Source organism: Corvus moneduloides, chromosome 3 (genome assembly GCF_009650955.1).
Source record: "Corvus moneduloides isolate bCorMon1 chromosome 3, bCorMon1.pri, whole genome shotgun sequence".
NCBI classification, from domain to species: domain Eukaryota; kingdom Metazoa; phylum Chordata; class Aves; order Passeriformes; family Corvidae; genus Corvus; species Corvus moneduloides.
In genome coordinates, this window is record NC_045478.1 from 64,573,428 (window position 1) to 64,597,567 (window position 24,140).

The 24,140-nt window shown below is 37.3% G+C and overlaps 1 protein-coding gene across 4 annotated transcripts in view; it reads left to right on the top strand.

The window, feature by feature from the left end:
• TMEM181 (transmembrane protein 181) overlaps positions 1-21,235 on the top strand; it is a 36,910-nt gene extending 15,675 nt beyond the window's left edge. For all 4 annotated transcript variants that reach the window (XM_032101953.1, XM_032101956.1, XM_032101955.1 and 1 more), the window contains 15 exons: positions 3,135-3,190; positions 4,426-4,516; positions 5,068-5,186; positions 6,252-6,368; positions 8,262-8,342; positions 9,353-9,452; positions 10,134-10,264; positions 10,870-10,961; positions 12,010-12,067; positions 12,741-12,843; positions 12,940-12,991; positions 13,584-13,666; positions 14,779-14,868; positions 16,439-16,505; positions 17,402-21,235. In XM_032101953.1, the coding sequence (XP_031957844.1) occupies positions 3,135-3,190; positions 4,426-4,516; positions 5,068-5,186; positions 6,252-6,368; positions 8,262-8,342; positions 9,353-9,452; positions 10,134-10,264; positions 10,870-10,961; positions 12,010-12,067; positions 12,741-12,843; positions 12,940-12,991; positions 13,584-13,666; positions 14,779-14,868; positions 16,439-16,505; positions 17,402-17,480 (1,319 nt within the window). In that variant the 3' untranslated portion in view covers positions 17,481-21,235. The remainder of the gene's footprint in view (positions 1-3,134; positions 3,191-4,425; positions 4,517-5,067; positions 5,187-6,251; positions 6,369-8,261; positions 8,343-9,352; positions 9,453-10,133; positions 10,265-10,869; positions 10,962-12,009; positions 12,068-12,740; positions 12,844-12,939; positions 12,992-13,583; positions 13,667-14,778; positions 14,869-16,438; positions 16,506-17,401) is intronic.
• Positions 21,236-24,140: the final 2,905 nt, after the last annotated feature.

The window sequence follows — 24,140 nt, forward strand, 5'->3', positions numbered from 1 at the left end:
CTTATACTGCCAGGCTGCAAGAAATTAAAGAAAGGTGTTTTATGTAACGACTAGGCAAAAAGCAATGCTCCTGGAAGACAAAACTGAGTGTTTTGTTCTTAATCAGTAGCAGAACCTGACCTGGCGTGGCTGTGGGATTCTCTTCCTTGTAAGATTGGTCTGCTGGATAGTTTGGCTGACATAATTCATTATAACTTAAATATTTTTAAAAGAATGCTGTTTACCTTGGGAGGAGACTCACAGAACAATTACTGTGATATTCCTCGTGGCTTTTCTTGACAGCTGCTTGCTTCCTGTGAATAGAAGGAGAGGCCCTAACAACAGAATGCTCCCTCATTAAAGGGTACAGTCTGAGAAAAGTTCACCAAACCCGCTAAGTAAATGCAAGTGTGGGAGATACCCCCATATTTTCTGTGCTACCTGAATATGCCACTGACCACACTCTACATCTCTACTTGTAGTTCGGGAAGCCTGGCAGAAATCTTGCTTTTCATCTGAGAAATAAAGACAGTTCTTGTAACCCAAGACAGACAGACTTGTTTGGTCTTTTTTCCAAGTTGCACTCACTTTCTTTCCCTTTTCCCAATGGGTCTGTGTTATCTTTGGGGTGAGACAAGTGCAAAGGAAATCCAAGGTGCAGAACTCATTTTCTGTAGCTGTGCAGTTCATCACCTCAGGGTGGTTCTTTGCCTTTGTCTGTGATTCTGTTAAGTGAGCAAGACTAAAAGAAAAACAATAACTATTTAAATTAGTCTTCATTTGTTAGTAATACAGCCACAGCATCATTTTGGTCAGTTGCTTTAAAAAGCTTTTATATATCATTTGCTGGAGAAGTAGCAGTTATAGCACTAGAACTTCATTATTTGCTTGGTTGTTGTCCTTAAAAATTTGACTGTGATTTCTCTGTTCCAGTATTGGTTCCTATCTTCCGATTAAAAAAAAAAAAAACAACCTTAAAAAAGGCTAATTCTATTTGTTTTGTCAAGACTTAATTACTGACGTGATGGCTCACCAACTGTGAACACCCACTGAAACTCAATTATGCTTTTTAAAACAAAAAATGCCTTTCAAAAATCTGGTTTATATGTACTTGAGAACTGAAAAGTTCAATGATACAGAACTGATTTTATAGGGGGTGGCTGTTGGTGATGTTGCACTGCAATTCTAATATGAAATTCTGTCTGTGATGGCTGAAATTCTTAATTTTTCCTTTTAAGTCTGTAAGATGGTTAATATTGTTATTAGAGTGGTTGCAGGAGCCCAAGCAGTGCTGCACGTTTAGAGCTCTCATGACAGCTAACCTAAAATACTTCTTGCACAGTGATCCCATGTTGCTCATTTATAAACTTCCTTCTTTTCCATTGTTTCTCCGTAGTGACTTTGAAGTTTTTGGTTTTTGTGAGAAACTGCTTTTCTTGCATAATTTTTGTAATACTGAGTTTTTGATTGAAAGAGCATATTTTGAGGATTAATAAATTCCGTTAAATTACCAGACCAAATATATACAGGGAGAGACCATTTGGACAGAGGGATCTTACTGGCCCAAATACAGGTGTTTATGTCCTGCTCATGTCAGGAGAAATTGCTTATACAGCTTGCTTCCATGCAGTTATCCTGCTATACATCATCTCTGTGTGTTCACAACCTGCTGTATAGTCACAGATCTTTGCCTACTCTTCCCTGTCACTTTCCTGGTTTAGTCCTTTCATGTTTTGTGTACATAAAAACGTGTGCGTTCTTCTCCTCAGTACCGCATGCTCCTGCATATCAAATAGGAAATTGGACCGCCGTCTGGAACCACCTTATCAGGGGATACACACAAAATGGGGCTTTCCTCAGAGGTGCATGATGATAGGGGGAAAGGCAACACAAGCTGGAACACAAGAAATTCCAGTTAGATATTAGGAAATTTTTCTCCCTATAATGGTGGTTAAATACTGGAACAGGTTTCCCAGACAGGTTGTGGGAGTCTCTGTCCTTAAAGATCTTAGAGACTTCACTGGACATGGCCCTCAGCAACCTGATCAAATTAAACAAGGGTGTGAACTAGATGTCCTCTGTATGTCTCTTCTAACATAAATTATGGTTTTATTGCTTCCCCTTTGCTGCATACAGTAGGGTGTGAGTGGATGTGTTGGTCAGTACATGCTAAGTGTGTGTGTGTCCATATCCAGAGTGATTGGAGGAGTGGTTGCAGAAAAGCTCTGATAACGAGCTGAGCATCTCTGACTACAATTGGACATGAAATTATTTATTAAATAGATTGTCTGCTGCAGGAGAAATTGCTTATACAGCTTCCATGCAGTTTTCTTTATTGATGTGATGATATACATAATATATGATAGCCCAGTTTTCTGTAGAAAAGGAGGGGGCCAATCTGAGTAAATTGAGAATTGTTGCTAAACAAACATGTGATTGGGCTTAAACAGACCAATGCAATGAAAATCCATCATTAGTCAGAAAGTGCTGTTACTGTGATTGTATAGGCAAGTACTACACGTACTTAAAAAGGCTTTAGCATCATGCACCAAATACAATGGGATGCATTTGCCCTGGTACCTGAGCCTTGAGTGCAGCGCATTACGGACACTGTGCTCCGTGTAAGCCAGGTAGCGGTAACAGTTTGGCTGTGGAAAATTTGTACTGCTATTTAACGTGCAGTTTTTTCAGGTGTTTTCTGCAGGCCTTGTTGACCTTTGAGTTGCTGTAACAACAGAACCACCGGTGCTTAGCTAGCTTTTTCTGTAGCTGAGTGCTTTCATGACTGCACTCCCATAAAAACCTTGGGATATATGTATATAAATATTGTGTGGTTTGTTGTAGTAGTTTAGAGTACACGTTCAGGGCTTCTGATATGGAGTTCTTGATTTATAATTTACTTCCAATTTAATCATTCCTAGAAATACTATGGCAGAGATGCTTAAAGGAACATGCAGGTCAGATTTATAAATTATATTGAAATATCCAAGCACTTTACCCTTTATCCGAAACATCTGAAAAGTGGAATACTGTTTACTTGCTTTGCAGGGAGGTATTTTGTACAGTCTTTTGAAAGCCTGTATTTACATCATTATTTATCAGTAATATGTATACTTCAATATTATTTTCTGTCTTCCTTCTTATATATTGTAAAGGTCCTAATGTAATTGAAACTTCTGTAGCAAGAACTGACTTAAATAACAGCCTAAAGGTAAGAGTTAATAAATACTGTTGGATTATATGAATGGCTTTATTTAATGTTAGTAATGTTAAACATTTCCCTCCTTTCCTCCAGTTATTCTAAATGTCTTAGTGGTGCTTTCCAGTTTGAAGCTCAACATGTAATACTGTACTACCACTGTGTTACCTCATGAGTAGCCCAGCAGCAATTTCTGGTCTCTTCCTGTTGCGAGCAGGTCAGGTGGAGAATTCTAGGATGTTTCTGCACTAGGCAGTTTCTGATAAAGAAATGCATGAGTTTTTCCCTGGTGAATTAATGTTGGAGATTCTTGTAGGGAGTTCAGAAACAGAAATTGAGAACATGCATTGAAAAACAATACACTCAGTGGCAACTAATGATGTCTCTCTTGTGATTTCCCGTTCTATCATCTGTAAAGAAATACTTCTTTCTCTTGTTATTTGTTCACTATCATGTGACCAAGATATGGGATCTGGCTTTCTAACAGGAAAATTCACATGTTCTTAAATGCTTTCATATTTTGGTTCTCAGTTCTTGCATTTTTGTTTGTCTGGCTCTTCACTATCAACTTAATATCTAAAGTATTTTTTGTGAAAGCACTAAAAAGGTTTTGTTGTGGATTTTTTTTAAATACTCTGGGACATTTCTTTTTTTTAACCTATTAGTCACCTCTATATATTTGGATTGATACAGTACTGTGGGTGGATTTTATTTTTTTTAAAATACATCTTGATTTCAAATTAGAGAAGTCTTTCTTGCATGTAGGTTTTATCTTTAATGATATCTTGCATTCTTTTGAACTGAATGTGGGATTTTTAGAAAACCTAGTGGAAAACAGGGCTTTTTTGTAATTATAGTTGAACAAGTTTAAAACTGTGTAGCAGATGAAGGCCCACAAATCTGATTTTTGAAGTAAAGTGCTAAAATTATTTCTTATATTCAGGCTAGGCCTCAGGATTTTGTTTTTCGTATCTGAATTCCTGTTTTATTGCTGCTGCTTTGATGGGCTTTAGGTAGTCATACCTTCCCTTACTGCAGTGCTGTGCAAAATAAATGTGCTGTTTAAACTACTTCTCTGTAAGACTTCTATGTCAGCTGCTTATCACACTGTCCATGGAGTAGCACATATAAATCTCTTCTCAAAAACATTCTCACAAACATGATTGACATGCCTTTCATCATTGTAACTACAGCTATGTCATGTAACAGTGTAAAGGCTGGTGCTAACTTTGTGGGGTTTTTTACAGCTGAAGCCATTTAATTTAAGTTCGCCACCACTGTCAACTTACAACCAGCAGCTGTGGCTGACCTGCGTAGTTGAGTTGGACCAGCACGACGGTGAGACTCCTACCTAATTCTCAGGAAATTGCTATAGCAACCTGTCTATTGTATCTTTAATTTCATCTGTTACGCACGATCCTGTTGCTTTCTGGCTGTGGTTGGTGGGTTTTTCCTCTGATATGCTTTTCTTCCACTTCACCCCCCTCCCTTGGTAAAGACATGGACAGCACTGATTGAATTGGAAGCAACAGGAGTTGGGGAAAAGTTGTTATTTCTGTGAAAACAGTAGTATCTAAATAATCTGTGTATTTCTTTCTTCATTTTGGGGGGAATTAAGTGTGTAGATTGTAATGATACTGATTTTTCAATAAAGCTTCCCTGTATATATGTGAGAAATACTGTATTAGTAATTGTTAATCTGTCAAGATTCAGTAAAGGGCTTGTGACTTACTGCCTACATATAAAAATACCCCTACTCCAGTAATGTATAACTGAGTAAGTCTGAGTAGTATTTGGATAGCATATGTATTTTAAATGATTTTGGAACTCTATGTGAGATTTCATTTCTGCATGTAGCAATAGATTAATGTTTTCTGTTTTAATTCCAGTATCCCTCAAGAAGAATGTGACTGTGACAGTCAAAGTACTGGGAGTGGTGAAGGATGGAAGCACACCATATGTTAACAACCAGGTTCATAATCGGACAAGATTACTCAGTTGTGCGCAAGTATGTACTTGCTTAAAAAAAGCTCTGGTGTACTGCATTTTCTTTAAATCTGTGTGCATGCTACTTACACTGCAAATAAGAAGAATGTGTCTGTTAAACACGTCTCAGGAAAAAGTCTACAGGACAGTTTTATTTGTAGTGGCAATGTGGGCAGTCATGCTGACAAGACAGCTGCCTGTCCATCACTTTTCTGTTTACTTCTGTGACTTCTGTCTACTGCCTGTTAAAGACCCCTTTTTCTTGTTAGAGTTGCTCTTTGCCAGTAAATCAATGGGTCCTGTTCAGTCACTAAACAGATTTAGCAGTACTGAAGAAAGGAATTTTGTAGCAGAAGATTGGCTGTGAGCTTCCAGAGGAGAGAAAAATTCTTCTCCAACACCTTGCAGAGTCTGCTTGAAATCAGCTGGCTACTGTGTTCTGAAAAAGCTAAATTTTTTTGTCACTGTGAAAGAATGTTTGGATATTCTAATGTAATTTGCACTGAAATTTTTAAGATTAAAGACATCCAATCCAGCTTCTCCAGATGCAAATCCTTGAGGAAGGCCATAGCTGAAGTTTTTTATGATAAGCATATATAGTAAGTCAAGTGTTTTATTTTTATATAGATATAAGCACATATCAATGAAATTTGCAGAAATTAATTACTAGTGCTCCATTAGGTTTAATTACACAGCCAAGAGAGCAATATACTTGGCTTTTATCTTTTCTCTTATTAACTTTAAAAAATGAATTAGTACAGGATAGCCCCATCTCTTCAGCTTGACCCGACAGAGTTATTCAGATCCATCCTGGTGCTGAAAGCAGTTGCTTTCACCAGCTTAAGTGAAAAGCTGGCCCTGTTTATTGTTCAGTCATTGATCCACCTGACTGACTTTATCAGTATCTTCTGCTCTCTCTGGTATCTTTCAAGAAAGTCCTGATCAGACTGATTGAGATTGGTGAGATATATAATAAATATCATCAATATTGAACCATTTAGAAACAAATTCTCCAACCTATACGAAGAGCGCATGTTCTGGAATAATTTGAAGCCTTCTATGTACTATTCTCTGTGTGTGTTCACAGAAATGCAGTGAAATCATTGTTGCTCATCTGGGCTACCTGAACTACACTCAGTACAACATATTTGTTAGCTTTGAAGATCTAAAGTTAACGTACACCATCCAGAATATTACTTTCACAGTAAGTATAAAGCTTTGTACTAGTAAAAGAAGTCTCTTTAATGCCGTAGAAGTGTGCTTTATCTGTAACAAAGAAGTATCAGATTTTTGAAGATAAATAAAAAAATGTACCATGATTATTTTTTCTGTCACTACTCATGTCAGAGCTGTTATAGCATTTACTGTTGATAAGGGTCTAGACCAATTTTTTAAACTCTGTAAGGAAAAATTTTTCTCTCAGAACTACTACTGCTGTTTTCTGTAACAAAAATTTAGTCTGAATGCTGGGAGATACTTTTCACAATAGGCAAGCTAGATTAGAAATCCAATTTTCTGCATTTGGTTATAGAGATGTTGCCTGTCTGAAGGATGGTATTTTTTTCAGCCTCTCCAGGAGGTATATCAGAATTATCAAAATTTTCCAGACTTCATGAAAGTGTGGGCTGGAAAGGTTTAACAAAGTCAAAGAAAAATGAAGAGATTTTTTTGGGGGGTGCTGTACTTATGAGGAAGAGAATTTTTATTTTTTTTCAGCTAACACAAGCAGGTTACTAAAATAACTCACTAAAATGACCTCCAGTGGAATAACTATCTCAGTTCATAGTGCTAAAGATTGCTTATAAAACACTTATATCATGTGTATTGATTGACTCCAGGAAGAAATTTAGAAACATTTGCATTGGGAGAAGAGGGAACTGAACTAAGTTTATAACACAGGTTACTATGGTATATAGCATTCAGTGTGTGAGAGCAGGTTGCAACCAAAAATCTTACTGTAAAGGAAAAATATTTTTAATATACTGAATTAACTTTCTAAATATTAATATTTTTAATATTCTAATGCATAAAGCACATAATTAAAAATAAGCTCTAGGGGGAAAAAAACCCCTAAGCTCACAAACTCTTTATTTAGTGCCAGATTTCAAACAGAACAAAGTGTTGGGGCATTTGTAGTTGTACAGTTTATTATCTTGCTTTGCAGGCTGCCTTTAAGGCAGCCCTGTGTGTAACCCCAAAACCACCCCAACCCAAACTTTCCCGCAGCAACTAACATTGTCATATTTATTTCATTATTACAGTTGTTTATGGTGATCTCAGTTGAAATCAATGGATTGCCTTTTGCATAATAGGTTTCTCTACATATAATTTTCATTCTACATTTACAGTTTAAAAAGACAAGACAGAGGTTGACAGATTTAATACATTGAAAGGTAAAGCTTCTTGTTCGTATGAGCAGAGCATATATTGTGCCAGGGAGTTTACATTTCAAAAATGGCTTCAGAAGCATGCCAGGTATGAGATAAATTGTCAACAGAGCAGAGTTTATGCAAACTGACATGTTATAATTAATATTTATGCCCTTCTAATAATTACAGTAGAAGAAGGAGTCTTTCCCCCTTAACCCATGTGAAGATTTCTGTGTTTGTAATAAGTTATCCTTTCTTTAACTTCTGAGACAAGTGAGGAAGCTTTAAGAAAACAAACCCCTTACAGAAGTACCCCTGTACCTTTTTGACCTCTTCATAATCAATTTATGCATTGACCTTGGTAGTACAGAAGAACACACTGGATTTACTCATTTATTGGCATTCAAACTTTGATTGAAAGTGCAACTGAAATCAATGAAGACTATCCTTTTTGTCCTGAGAGTGCTTTAACATATAACAGCACCGAGTATGTTATGAAGTGGCAGGATAAAAGAGAAGCACTGCCATTAGGCTGCTTTGCTTATTTTTTTATCAGATAGTCCTGTGAGTACAAATTTATCTTTCCATGGTGACATAGTGGAATTTGGTTGTACCTTTAAATTTTGAAAAGCCACAGAACTTTTCAGTATCTGCATAAAGCGCTAATTATTGATGTCGTATGTAGTCTGTCAAAATACCATTCATTGGGCTCTTCTGTTTTCTTGTAGTGGAAGACCTATAATCCAACTTTTTCACAAGTGGAAATATGGTTCCGATTTGTTTTTGTAGTTCTTACTTTTATGGTCACGGTAAGATTTTGTTTCAGCTTTTCTGGAGTTTAGTATGGAGGCAGCTGCTCTGCAGTGCTGTGTTTAGTAATTTAACCCCAGGCAGCAAAGTTAACATATCACTGAATGGCTGTAAAAACATTTCTGAAACACTTAACGTATTTCATAGTTGCTGCTATTATGTTTTTACAAGTGGTATTGAAGGGACATTAAGAAAATAGGATAAATGGGAAAACTTGTTTTTCTAAACTCTGGTTTTGGATTAAACAGAAAAAAAATTCTGCTTAGACAAAGGAAATTGTGATGAGATGCTAAAGAAAAGGTTTTTTTTTTCTTTGCAGTGTAGGTAGGCTCAGACTTTGGAATAGGATGGTCAGAGTGTGGGCTCTTTGTCTCTGGAAATGAGCAAAACTCAGTTGAATATGACCTGGATCTAACATTAAAATTATCACTGCCTTGCATGTGAAGATGGGCCAGGTGACCTCCAGCGGTCCCTTACAACCTAAATTATGCTATGATTTAGATGATGTATCCTTTCTAACCTGTCTTGCCTCCTGGAGAATAAGTGTTTGGGAAAAAAAAAAACCAACATAAAATCTAAAATCCAGAATTTCCAGAGTAGGGACATCAAAGTCCTGCACACTTGCATAGCATTTTTCTCACATAGATGATGTTGCTCAGGAGGTAACTGAATATAAAATGCAGTCTGCTTTGTAAAAAGTGAATTCAAGTGGAAGTTGTTGATAGTGTGTGACCAGTAATGAGGCAACATTTCTTTTTCCCCATAATGTTGATTTTCATGTACTGGTTGGTTTACTTCTTAGTTTGCTTGAGGAATTAAGTAATTTGCATTGGGGTCAGCAAGCAAACTTTTAAGTAGAAACGAGGAGACCTGGCTCCTGTTTTACAGTGTTCTCAGTGGCAAAGACCTCATGAAGTAGCCTTTGCAATGTGCTGTGCTCTCTCTTAGCTCTGGTTAAACCATTGAAGGCTGTATTCCTTCCTTATAAATTGTTGTTGTTGTTTTATAGTGTCTGTTTGCACATTCCCTGCGGAAATTCTCCATGAGAGACTGGGGTATTGAACAGAAATGGATGTCCATCCTACTTCCTCTATTGCTACTTTACAACGGTACTCGTATCCTGGAATTTCTAGAAAGCCTCCTTTTTAAAAAAGAAGTAGAAAAAAAAAGAAAGAGAAGGCAAAATGAAATTTCTCCTTGAACTTATAAGCAGCTGTTTGTATGGCTTCAGAAAACTAAATTTAAAAAACCAACCCTTTCCAAGTGTAGCAAATTCAAGGGCATAAGGAGTAGGTGGATTTTGTTCTTCTCAGTCACATGAATGTCAGGTATTTGTTTAAAGCCGTGATTGGAATAGGTGCCTACCATACTGAACCTTTCAGTTTCTGTTTGTCTGCTGTCTTCTTCATTTTTTAGATACTCACACTTTAGTTAAAAATGGAGGCTACTTTTAGTCCAGTAAAACACATCAAATTCTAGCACTTTCTATCAGTACCAAAAGAATATTTGCATCTTAGTCATCGTATGGTAATTTTTAGGTCATCACCTTTAACAGTGGTTTAGTAGAAAGTCTAATAAAACCTGACATCTTCTAGAAATGCTGGCAACCATTTGAGTTTCTACAGCAGAGCGGGTTGCTGCTGAAACTTCAGTTTCAGTTACTGGTGTAATTTGAAAAATCTAGGGGTTTTTTGTTCTGCTGTAGATAGATTCTGCTTAACTTTTCATAATGAAAGCTTTTTTCCTCTCTGTTTGACTTCTTTTTTTTTTCCCCCCTTTTTTTGTTACAGATCCATTTTTCCCCCTTTCTTTTCTGGTGAACAGCTGGTTTCCTGGAATGCTGGATGATCTATTCCAGTCGCTGTTTCTGTGTGCATTGTTGTTGTTCTGGCTTTGTGTCTACCATGGTATAAGAGTACAGGTAAGGGATGCAACACTGTCTTCTACTTAGCGAGGAGACAGGACTTGTTTTGTTCAATTCTCTCAAAAGGTAACAAAAGTGAAACCAAATTCTTACAAAACAGACATTTATTTTATTCCTAAAATACAATGTGACATGTGAAGCTTTGGAGTTAATGATTTACGGTGAAGTAGATTATTTTGAGTCTGCCAAGCCTAAATGAAACAGACGGGACAGTCATCAGAATTATGATACCATTATGCTTTGTTCTTGCTTGAAGAGTTTTGATGTTGTATGTTGTAGTTGATTGGTTTTTTAAACTACTTTAAAATACTGTGTAAGAGAAATAGGAATTCTGGAGCCTATTCATGTATTTACATTATCAGTGAAATATGTGGGACCTTATAAATAGGATGCTCCAACTCTACTTCATCTTATGAACACAAATGATGATGCAATATAATGTCTTCTCTAGTCACTTGTGCAGGATGAAAATACGGAAGATGAATCTCTTAATCCAGTTCATGTTGAGTGACACAAAGATGATAGTTATTTTATTCTGTCAAGAATGAATAAAATCTTAAATGTGGGTTCACACCTTCACCACACTATTGTTTTCCTAACAGGGGGAAAGGAAGTGCTTAACTTTCTATCTGCCCAAATTCTTTATTGTTGGACTGTTGTGGCTGGCCTCTGTTACACTGGGAATATGGCAAACGTAAGTAATTTAAAATGTAGTGCACAAGTATGAGCTGAGAGTGTTCAAGAATGAGAAGATTGTGTATACCTAGTATATACCTAGTATGCTCTGATTGTGATACAGGAACAGAGTTCAAATTCTTACCTCTTCCTGTTCTGCAAATTGTGACTGATTGAAAACAGTTCTCCATGGACAAGCTAGTAGTAAATAATTTCATAAATCTGAGTGTGATCTAGAAATCACTACTTTGTCAATATGTTGTGGCTCCCTACAAGAATCACTCCAGTGCTATGTCTCAATTTATTTAAATTTTAGTAGCTGAAGCAACAGTTTGTCTGTAGTTAACTATGACATAGTTTGACCAGACTTTCTGGACTATTATACCTGCTCAGCTGGTACTGACATGGCTCAAGCTCTGCTGTCTTTACTCAAAACTCTGTTCTTTTGCTTGGTTTAGTGGTTCTCCTTTTTTTCCAATTTGTTGTGTCAACATAAAGGTGTCACTCTTCCCCACCCAGAAAACCTCATCCATTTTAGTACATTTGTTGTTTCTATCCTGTTTTAGTCTCAAGTGTTTGCCTCTTATTTTATCTCTCAGAAGGGAGATACTTTCTAACCTTCTCCTTGCCATTGTACCTTGTTGAAAGCAGTGCAGTTGCAGGAAATGCTCATGCTGTTAGTAAAATTGCTATGAGGGAAGGTCTCATGCTGCAGTTTCCTAAGGGTAAAATGTAAACACTGAATCCTGAAGACTTGTAGGAATCCTGAAGGTTTGTTGGAATTTACAAGATACACATTTTCTAAGAAACAAGTGGGGACATTGGACATGATCACAATTTAAATCCTCCATATTTCTTCAGTTTTAGTTTGCTATATATGGTAAATTGTCGTGACTCCATTGGACTTAATGGCATTGCACCAACTTATACAGCCACACCCTTTTGTTATAAACTCTGCATAGTAACCTTAAACCTTTTCTTTGTGAGTGGGTTTCTTGGTCAGTATGTCTTTTTAACATTGTCTGGAATTGTGCATGTACCCCCTTTTAATTTTGAATCTCTTCTAGCGTATATGAAGTACATGATCCTACATATCAATACAGGGTTGACACAGGTAATTTCCAGGTAAGTAAAAAATGTCTTCTTGCTGTCCAATTGTCAGGTGCAGTTAGGCAATACAAGGAAATGGGGTTTGTTCTTCTATTAAAATCTATAACACAATTTAGATGTGTTAGATGTGCTGGTCAGATGGTCTTACTCTGACTAGATTACTTTTGTTTTTGCATTAGATCATGCATAGACCATATTGAGATCCATCCCATTGAGAAAAGTAAATTGTCTTGCAGATCTGGAGACTAAACACCACAAGTTTAGTCACAGACTAAACTGACTGTTTGGATTGAAAGAAAAAAAATTTAAGTCTGTTACTAAGTCAGTTTTGTACATCTTAACTCCTGCCAAGGTCCCCTACCCTAGTAAATTTCAGACTTTCTTGTTTTAAAGGAAAATTTGATGTATGTGGGTCCTTGTATTTTTCTTGGGAGCTGTGTTTTTAGAAAATTATTGAGATTCAGCCAACTCTGAACTCAGTTAACAAAATCTGGCTTCTATTAAGTTTCCTTTCTTTACATTCCCCAAAACCTAACTGACCGTATTACCATCCTTGTTTCATGAGCCTACTTTCCCTGCATAAATGGACCATTCTGTGTTGTGCTTTTGGTGACTAATGATTTCTATTGATGGAAGAAGGAATAGATGAAATCTTATTAAATAATAAAACCTGACACTTTTCTTACAGGGAATGAAAATCTTCTTCCTTGTGGTGGCAACCACATACATTCTCTACCTTTTGTTCCTGATAGTGAGGGCATGCTCAGAACTTCGAAACATGCCTTATGTTGGTAAGGAATATTTCTTTTGATTCTTCCCAAACAGGCCTGCTTCTCCTAGATGTAGGTGTAAATTCACTGATAACAACTTTTCTTAATCTTTTTCAGATCTCAGGTTAAAATTCTTGACTGCATTAACCTTTGTAGTGCTTGTCATTAGGTAAGGCTTTTCAAAGTACATTTGTCAGTACTGTAACTTTTCTAACCTTTTTTCAGGGCTTTGAATACATTTTGTTGCTAATAAAATAGTCAGTGAAACTGAAGAATGCCTTTTGATATTACTGTGATGGCAAGCATTTCCTAATTTTTTAACCCTTCTTGAGGCTTTTTGAGCTAACTTTATATTATTTCGATTACCATGGCCGTGCACAAGATTTAGAAGTTCGCTTGGCAGAGCTCTTCTGGAGCTTTGTAGGCTTCACTTAGTCAAAGCAGAAGTTAAAAGTTAATTTCTTACATTACTGTTAATATCTGTTTTCCCCACATCAAGCTGTTATTTCAAATAGCTGTTGACTATTGGATTGTCTGTAGTGGATGAAATCTAAGGATTTCCTCTTTTCTCAGCTGAGTACTAACTTTTAATCACAAAAGAATCATTCTTAATTTAGACCTAGCAAAGCAAATGTATCTTAAAATAAATGATCAGCATATTAACATACTTATTCTCTCATACACTCTTCTATCAACCTGCTGTTTCAATTTTGCAGCCTAAGGACACAGTACACCTATATGCTTTATTTTTTTCCCCACAGCATTGTTATACTGTACCTGCGCTTTGGAGCACAAGTTCTACAGGACAACTTTGTTGCTGAGCTGTCAACTCATTATCAGAATTATATCCTTGTGTTGTGATACTGCTCAAGTGGGAATGTTAATCTGTTGTCATGCAGAAGGTACTTTAAAATGATGTACCTAGGGCTGTGACCTTTGACTTCTAGATGGACTCTTGAAGTTGAGTCTGTTTTGTTTGAGATTTCCTGTCAGCATTTTGTAATGGCTCTTCGTAAAGGTTATAATCTAGAGAGTCTCAGTCTAGTGTGTCCACTATGGACACAATGCATCACAACTGGTTGTGATACTCTCCAAGAGGAATGAAGACTTAGATATGCATGCCTGGTGCAAATCTAACTAATTTTAATGAGATATTATGGCAAATTTGGCTGTATTTCCTGCCTTAGTTGTTTGCTCTATATTTACCAGTTGTCATGGAGCATACTAAAATATGAGAAATTAATAGTTTTGAAGCCACTGAAAATGCATTTGTGTATTGGTCCAAGTCTACATGTGATACAGGTCACAACAGATAATTTAAGTGCCTTGGGAGAGACTATTTCTGATGTCTGTTGACAACAGGATTATGACCTGTATTCCTGGCCATGAACCTTGAGATCCTAATTCATTCTACTTTCTGAGAGTGCTTGTGTGACTGCAGCTGTTCTGGCTACTGATCAGCTTAGGTATGAGTTGGGAGGTAGGAGAAAACAATATGTAAAACCTTTAGTATTTACCCAAAACAGTGGCAAGAAACCATCTTCAGAGTTCTATCCACGTGTAGATAGATATCCTTTCTCCTTCCTCCTTCATCACTGTGCTAAGGAAGAACTTTTTAAAAAATGAACCAAACTAAACCCACCTGAACACCCAACTTACTCTGCTTTCTTTCAGCATTGAAAGAAGAGCTATTTGATCATGCACTCCACTGCTCAAGAGCAGACTGTACTTGATGTTACTTGTGTTAAAGCTCTGTTTTCAGTGGGAGCTTTACCTTGAAATAGCTTGAGTAGATTAGCTGTCGCTGAATTTAAAACATGCAGTTTTGTTTAGCCATTCATGCTCTCAGTAAGGTAAACATTCTTTCCATTGAAACAGCCTGTGTATGGGTTGGGTCTTGTTTCCAAAGTTAATATGTATGGAACTATGCTGAGCAATATCCTTGACACTTACTACCAGCAGAATTCTTATCATTTTACGGTTTATTGAACTTTTATCTCTACACATTAGCCTTCGTGTATTCTCCCTCCAAGAATGCACTGTATGGTAAGTGAGAGTCATTGTCTGGCAAATGTGGGTGACAAGAGCTGCCATATTAGCAGATGCAGTGCAATGTCTTTGTATTTTGGTTGTCTCATTACTGTTCCGGTTTGCTTTGGGTTAACATAAGCAGAAGCTGCATTCACTGCTCCTGAGCAAATTAGTATTGGAAATATGAAGGAACACATAAAATGTAATCAACTGATTAGCCAGTATGATGTTTGCCTGTAATGCTTTGAGTCACCTTTGAAGTGACTCACAGAGAGCCCTTAAGGAACAACATCACTTCATTTGTACTTCTTTCTAACAAAAGTTAATACATTGGCATGCTGGCAAACTGGACTCTGAAATCAGTAACGTGCTGTTGGAAAAGTAGGAGTGAAACTGATCTCTAATATGGGAAGAATTTTGGAGAACTTGCTGTGGGGTGGGCTGCACAGGGCCCATATAAAGGGAGAAAAAGGATTGAGTGTCGCCTCTGGTTTTAGATTCCTATGTAGAGGATACAGTCTGACTTACATGATGATTATAAAGCATTTCCCTCTCTAACAGATAAAGATCTTTAAAATAAATATTTGTACTGAGTACATTCTCTGCTTTAAGCGTTCTGTTCAAAATACAGAACCATAGAGGAGCCCAGGTTGGAAGAGACCTGGAAAGATGCTGTGGCCCAGCCTTTCATGGGAAAGGAGGCTAGATGAGATTATCTAGCAGCCTGTCCAATCATATCTTGTATGCTGAGAGCCTGCAGGGGAAAGGCACTAAATAGTGGAGCTGGTCCTTTCTCTAAACTTATTAGAGTTGAGATGGACAGAATTGTTTCAGGAAAATGCTATTTTTCCATCCAGAATGGAAAAAGAACTGGCTGCATGCAGATAAAGTTGAAAACCGTCTGCTGGGTTACAGAAATACTTATTCATAGACAGCAGAAGGTAAAAGGCTGCCAGGAAAAAGATGCTATGGCAAATTGCTAGATTGGATTCTACTTGCATGTAACTATGAACTGCAGCTAAGCAGCATAGATTATGCAAGAAATAAAGGCCTTAAGCTAGAGGGAATTGTCATAAACAGCAATTGGAAAGTACATGTTTCTTTTCATCTCACCATAAAGGTACAAGTCCTTCCTTCATCTCTTACAAGGTTAGAAAATAACTGGATAATCACTGACTTGCAGTCAAGGGATTCCAACTTTGGTCTACTATATTTGTAGCTTAGAAATAACCAAGAAGGCTGTGCTTTTTAAATATATATGAAATTTCGATTAAGAATAATCAATTTATGTGCAGGTTGAAATATGACACAAGAAATTGCACAGGGGAGGAAATGAACTTATCCAACATGGAGAATATCTGTCTAAAAATGAGATAATTATGTTGTCTCCTTAACTCTTAAGAGCACTATAATTCTGTGGCTGAAGGGTAGAGAATTTAAAGGAGAGAATTCCTATTTGGATACAGTGTTGTTGAACTGTGTTTGTGACTGCCTTGGAAGTTGTTGTGTCTGTTGCTACAGTGTTGAGTTAGAACTACAGTCACATATTTAATGCACTAAATTAACCCATATTTGTCTATTCCAGAATCACAGTTGAAAGACAATCCTGCTTTTTCTATGCTGAATGATTCAGATGATGATGTGATTTATGGGTAAGATTATAAAATACCTATGGAGAGTTACTTTTGGTGTGTTATTTTTGTAATACTCTTTGACATATTAATTAAGTGAAGGGTTTGTTAGTGAAAGCTTTCTGCCTAAAGAATAGAAATGTAGCCTTTTCTGAGACAGAAATACAATGAGAATGCATGTTTTTTCTTCTTTTTGGTTTCTGAAAGGGAGTGCCGTGGCACTAATACAGACAGGTAAGAAAGTATTATGATGCTGGTAGGTCATGGAGTGAAAGCAGCAAGAGCTGTGAAAGGAAAGGGCTTCCTTTTTACACTGGGAAGGACAGCAGGAGTCAGATGGAATTAGCAAAGAGGCAGCTCACATGTAAATGCTTCAGGGAAGGAGAGTGGTGCTTCTTAAGTCTCCAGCACTTACTGAGTTATGAATAATCGAGTCTAGCAAAACTTCCTTGATTTGTGTGCTTTTGTGTAATACGAGAATTATAGTAGCACTTGAAACCCATCCCAACCCAATGTCTCTGTGCTAGACAGTGAAACACACCCATGATGTTTTCACCTCTTACCAAAGATGCTGAAGTGACTGGAACAGTGAGGATGGGACCAACACTGCACTAACCTGAACAAGTCCATGCTGGGATAGCTTGCCTTTGGTTACTTAGATGAGTAGTGGTAGTGCCAGCTTGCTTCTGTGCAAATCCATGTGAAAAACGGCTTTCACTGGAATAACTTCTATTACACATTGTCCTCTGGAGAAAAATTGTATGTTGTTCATAGCTCCCATAAGGAAGAAAAACAGATACCAGCTTCTTACCCAAGTAACAATTTGATGCCTCAATGTAGTTTAGAACTTTACTGTTTATTTTCAACTTCTATCTGAACACCATGTTCAAAAGTTTCAACATGTGTCTGTTTCATAGGAGTGACTATGAAGAGATGCCCCTTCAGAACGGCCAAGCTATTAGAGCCAAATATAAAGAAGAGTCAGACAGTGATTGATTGAATAGTTTCAATTTAGACAGACTTGTTCATCTGGAATTCAGCCAATTCTGAAGTTTTCCTAGATGGACAACTTCCTTGGCTTCCTTACAGTCTGCTGTCATCCGAACACCAACTCCCAGGAAGGACATCCTGCTTCTGTTTCTGTTTACAAGGATAAAACTGAGAAAACAAATGCTGTAATGCTTGTGTTGAAAACTGAAGAAACCAAAATTTTTACATGTCTTAAAAAATGCCTGATAGCAGGATGTCTGTGGACTAAAATCTTCATCTATTTCCATTTAAAAGTCTCACAGAGTATATACTGAGTTTCAAATTGCTTCCTTGCTGCTTGGTTTTGGTTTTTTCTTTTTTTTTTTTTTCTCTTTAGGGTGATGTACAGCATACTGCCATTCATCTGTGGTATTTGCATTAGCTGTTTTGTATACTGTCCACTGCGGTATGAAGTGCCTCATTTCCCTTTCAATTTTCTACCTTAACCTTTTGAGCTGGAGGCAGGGAATGAAGTGGTCTTTTTTTTTTTTTTTTTTTTTAAATCAGTGCAAGAAGACACAAGCTTTCTATTCTTCCTTCAAATAAGTGATATAGATTTAAGGCCATTTTAAAAATACATTTCAGTAAGTTTACTGGATTTATAAGTGCAAGATATGGGCAAGTAGTCAAGTTGTAGTGAGCCAAAAAAGTCTCAGTGGTGCGAAATTATTTGTACAATATATGTTTCATGACATGCTTTACTGCCACAGCAGAAGTGTCTCTACTGGTTTTTTTAAACAGCCCTTTCAAATGGAAGTATTTCAGCAACAACAAATCTCAGAAGGAAGCCAGTACTGGCTTCTTACTGGTCTTGTATGCTGGAGGAGATTGTTACTTGCAGAGAATAGAGTATGAAAGTTTTCTAAGGAATTACAATTTCAAATTTCCAAACATTTCATTTTTAGAGTTCTTTTTTCTACATGAATTTTCCCTTAAGTTATATTAATAGATAGTTACTCTCTACATGCTAGGAACAATTGTGGTTGCTCATGTATTGAACGTGCCTGAGAGTCAGCTTGTGAACTTGTTCTATGCACAGTTCAGCTTCTTTGTCATACCAGTCACCACCTGTATGATGGGAACTTTCACTAGCACATTTTGTGATTATCTGTATTCCAGCCTGTGCTGGAACAAAGTTATATGGGAATTAAGTATTCCTTGTACAATGCTGCTGCTTCTCCACTTAGAAGTTGTTTTTCTCCTACACCATTGTTCAGTTCTTTATTTAAGATATTTGTTTGTAACTACTTTTGTTTTCAGATACATGAAAAAAGGAGATACTTTTAGAAAAGTATCTGTAACAGAGATTTACTCTGCCCTGTAAAATTTCTCTGCCCTGCTGCTGTAGAAGACTCTCAAAAGCACTGTTAATCTACTACAATATGGTGCTGGGTTGCACTAGGGAATTGTGCTCATCATTAAAGTAGTTTAAGCAGAATGGTGCAATGAAATCCTGCTAGACTTGCTGAATCATACTCGAGAAAAAGGAGATTCGTTGTGCTTTAATGCAACAATTGCTCTAGACTGTGCCCATTGCGATAACCTCTTGGTGGCTGTTCAAGATCATGAAGGGGAGACTTCACAAGGCAGCAACTCAGAGAGGACCAAAGGAGCTGCTTTATGTGGTTGTGCCCTTACTGTCGTAGAATAGTTCAGACTAAATCAGTGCTCTGATAAAGATGTGTCTTGAGACTGTGTGTGTGTGAGAGAGAGAGAAGGAAAACTTTCTAAAATTATGTAGAGCTGTGAAATTTTAGGAGAGTATCTGAAACCTTTTTGTGCCAGAGATCATTTCTTTGTTAGAAGCCAAAGCACTGTTGTATGGCTAAAGTAAGGACATTGCTGGGGAGGAAGAGAAGGTTTATCCCTTTAACTTCTTAATTGATATTACTTTAGAAGAACATACAGGAAAACATTAAAGAAGTATTTCAAGTTAGTAGTGATTTTCTTTCCAGTGAACTCTAGTAAAATGTATCCTCAGAACTTTTTACATTATTTTCATAGGGTATGGGAGATGTTCTGTATCCTAAAATTGTAGAGTCCATTCTCATTTTTACTATTCCTGAGATAACTCTCCCTATTTGAATGTGCAGAGTTAGACTTGGGAACCAACTTGGCACTGTTTACATAAGCCAAATCCTTTCAAGTTCCATTGCAGTAACAGTGCATACAAGAAGTAGGTTTTCAAAAACTGATACTTACACGATTCTTATATACTCAGATATTTTTCCTCTGATATTGTTCAATTCTCTCCTAAATTGTTATGAAGAGATAAAATTTGACCAGTGTGCAAAGTACACTTAGGTTTCTTATCACAGTCTGGTTGTTAACTGGTTGTTACGGTTAACTCTGAAACAGTGCTATGCTTTGGGATTTCATTGACTAAAAAGCTTATTTTTAATCTAACTTGGAGATTATTTTTTCTAAGCTGTTTTCAACCCATTTCTCTTGCTGTTTTGTTTGAATAAACTTCACTATGTAACTACATTTGAAGTGGAAATAGAAAAGCCAAGAATGGGAAATGTGTACTTAAAGTAAGTATCTTACTATGAAAATAGTGAGAAAATAACTTTCTGTGGTCATTTTTAGAGATTATATTTAAGCAAGGTTTGCCATGCAAAATAGCCTTCTATTTTGGAAGTGCTACAGTGTTATGGTAGCTTGGTTGAATCACTGTTGCATCAAATTCAATATACAGTAAGATGACAGAAGCAGTGAAGCAGGTGAGGAACTAGTTTTGCTAGCAAGACTCCTCTTATTTCCATGATTGAAAAGCAGAGACAGTATTTGAAGAATATTCCAATATGGATTGTAAACAGCTGAGGAGTAGGTGGCATAAATTCACTTCTGAGTAAAGTATTGAAGTCTAAGGGTCAAACAGAAGAAATCTGTTTAGGAAGCTAGCCTGGCTTTCCTTTTATTTCTGCTAAAGTAGTTATTTCCATCACTACTGCAACTGTACAGAACAAGACAAGTACACGAAAAGGCCCCACAGCATACAGTGATCCTGCTCTAAAGGAGACATCATACATCAAGTAACTGCAAGACTTCCATGTACACAATGATTGCAAGGGACTTTTAAGAAATCAGTAATTGAGCACAGGCCAGTCACAGCAACTACTTTCTGTAGTACTTGCTTTACAAACACAGTTGGTGTTGAAATTGATGGAAAACTTTCCTAGGACTGGCAAAGAGGAAGCCTAAGGCTTAACACCAGTGAGAAACAGCTAGTGCATTGGATCTGTGGTACCAGTACTGGGGAGAATGGTTCCAGCTAGGAAAGACTTCTGTTTTTCTCTGAGCCAAATGACAACAACATTTTATCCATGGTCACCTAATTTCCCCACCCATTTCCTTTTGCTTATGCCAGTAATAACTTCTGCATCACTGTAAAAAATTTTTAGGAGTTTGTAAATATGTAAAATGAAAATATGGAAAAATTGTGTACCAAAGTGGTATAAAAATGTGTAAGATAAATGCTCTGTTTAATGAGAAGCTGTAATAAAATGCTGCTTTGAGAAAGTGTGCATGAGGACATGTTAAATATTCTGTGTATCTGTAAGTTGTGCTAATAAGAGCAAATTATCCATTTATGTTGTAAAACTTCATGCTAATGTGGAATATGAAGGAAAACTGAGTATTTTACTTCAAGGAAGTTTCTTGGAACACTTTATGTGCATAATCATTGTTAAATATGTTCATAATAAAGTTTTATATCTTTATATTGTATCCTAGGTTTATTTTCCTTCTACTGAATTTTACTTTCCTTCTCATAAACTGTTTTCATGACTTACACATATATTTTCAGTTTACATGCATTTTCTTAAGCATATTTAAATTTGGTTAATTGCATAAGGATGGGATCCAAGAGGCTGTGTCATCACAGATGTTTTATATTGTTTGTTGGGGGATTTTTTTATTACCCTGCCTGGACTTCAGGGTGGAAGGACAGGTTGCTAAGTTTCCTAAATACACCAGCCAGGTTACATAAGGGACCTGGCATTTTCAAATGGCTCAGTGGCTTTGCAAAGCCTGCTGTGGCCATGCTGGCAGTGAGAATTCTCCTGGTGAATGTTAGTGCCAGTAATAAAAGGTTTAGAGATGGTGAAGATGCTGATGTCATTCATCAACTTCTTACAACTCTGTCTTCCAAAAGTCTGCTCATAGCTGGTAGACTGCAGAAGTAATGAGCACATCACTTGCTCTTTGGGGTGACACCATTTCTTGTATAAACTTGAGGACTTGAGACTGAAATCTCTGTGCTGAATAAAATGGCCACAAACTTCTGTGCACAAATGGATATGCACCTTACTCCTGGCTGGACTAGCAGATAGGGTAGTGCTCATTTAGCAGCAGCAGTTAATCCTGGAGCCATTCCCTTAGGTTTTAGTTAACACAGGTCAGACTCCTCTGTGGCCATGACAGTAAATGGCTTCCCCCTTCCTCCTCCTCCCCTGCAGACTGGGGCTGCCATGCCCCCCATTTCTATAGCTGTAATCATGTGAAGAGCCATGGCAATAAGCGGGAGACAAGAAAGACTGACTTTATAATTACCTTGAATGCTCCAGCCCACAATTTGTGGGGGTTTTTTTTAAGGCCAATTAATTACCTAGAACAAGGACTCTGCCAGCTCTTCACCCAAATGCTTTACTTTGGCACTGAGATGAGCTGGCCATCAGCCTCTGGAAGAAGTAATTAAAACTAAGGTGTTTGAAGGTAATGAAAATTTTAAATTGGTTCAGTAGAACACTGAAACAGTAATATACAATTGCTATGCAATTTTAAAGAAAAGCACTATTTTAATCATGGGAGGGGGACACCAACACCCAAAAATCCACAACCTCTAAACCCCTTTCTGTAGTCCTAAAACTTACATTGGAAGTACTGGTTATTGCTCACATGAAACCATCTATAAAACTGTAGCTACCTTTCTGCAGCTCAACTGTTTTAATGCAACAGGGGCTTCTCCTGCCATGCAGCCTTTACACTGACAAGCATCTCAAACATTTGGGTTTGTTTTTTTTTTTTTGCAGCTCATATAGGCATCAACAAACAGCAAAGAATCAAGGGATTTGCTATTATTAACATGAACAAAGGACAAGGAATGTCTGAATGGCTTGACCAAGAAGCAAACCACTCAAAGTGCACAAAACTGTTTCTTTTAAATGTAAATAAATAGCTCAGTAGGTACTACACTGCCAGCATCATTCTGGTATGATGGAAAGGAGATAAAGTATCTAAACATCCAGCTGAAAAATTTCCTTAGCAACTCAAGAGAGCAAAGATTTATTCTTTTCATGACAAGTTTCTCTCTGACCCTGATGACTGTTTTAGGTATGTTATTCAATCTGGTTTTAAAATTTTATTTTTACAGGTGTTGTATCATTTCTGACTGAAGACTGAACCCATACTAAAGCTCTCTCCTACAGCAATGTAGGTATGTGCTCCTCAGGCTAAGGTATATAGCCTGTAGTGCTCACAAGGACATATGTGAGAAGAATGAAGTGGCTTGTCATGAAGGAAATGTGTTTACGGAGCTGTTTGGAAACTGGAATGTCAGCAGAAATACAGAATCCTTACAGCTCTATTAGAAGTCTCAAATCTACCAAGCCCAAAGCTGCTGGTGCATACACCTGTTTTGCCCTCCTGGCAGCAGACATGGATAGGGAGGAAGAGGGTCCAAGCCTTGCCTAGCACAGGGCTTTCCACAGTCTGACTACACTGAGCAGAGTTATCACAGAGCACATAACACTGTGACAAACAAGTCCTCTCCTGTCATTTGAATTTGCAGTATTACATCTTCCCAGCTCGTGGAATCATATTGCTGTATTAGCAATCATCTCTCTCTTAAACAGCTCTAGCTGAGAGCCAGATTCTGAAAACATTAGACAGGGCTTCCTACAAAGAAGCAAATCACAGATTGCTCAGACTGACTCCAGCCCAGGGATGCTCTCCCACATGGGTTTGTAATTCTTTCATTAGCAGTGAGCTACTGCTTGCAGAAGCAGCACAGCCATTTGCAGAGGTTTTCTGAAAATCATAGCATGCTCCCCTTTCTTTAATTAGCTGACAAAACAGTACCCAAGCCTATGCTGAAAACTTGTTTTACTTGTTATTCTTCTGCAGCTTTACACTAGAAGACAAGAGACTTACTCATATTTAGTCACATCACCTCAAGGTGGTATTTTCCCTTTCAGAAAGGATCATGTTTCATCAACTGCCAGAACTCATCACCTTCACCCATCAGCAAAATTAACATGGACTGTAGCAAGTAAGTTCAAGACCTACTTAACACATGTAAGTGGCTGCAGAAGTGAATGATTACCCAGGTGTAGCTTGCTGAGCACTTCCAGAATGTGAAAAATTTATTATCTTTGTTAAATGAAAATAGTTATCATTTTATGCCCTAAATACCACACAAAAAGATTAAACAGGTCCCAAAAATGCAGCCAAGTTGCTTTTTGATAAACATAATGTAATTTTCTTGCAACTTTGTAGTGACTTTGGCAAAATTATGGAAGCGCTTTGTTTTGCGGTATGCACCTCGACTATCTTGAAGAGAACTGAAAAACTGAAACTTTTTCCCCAATGACAGATGATTTACGTTTAAATGAATCACACCAACGG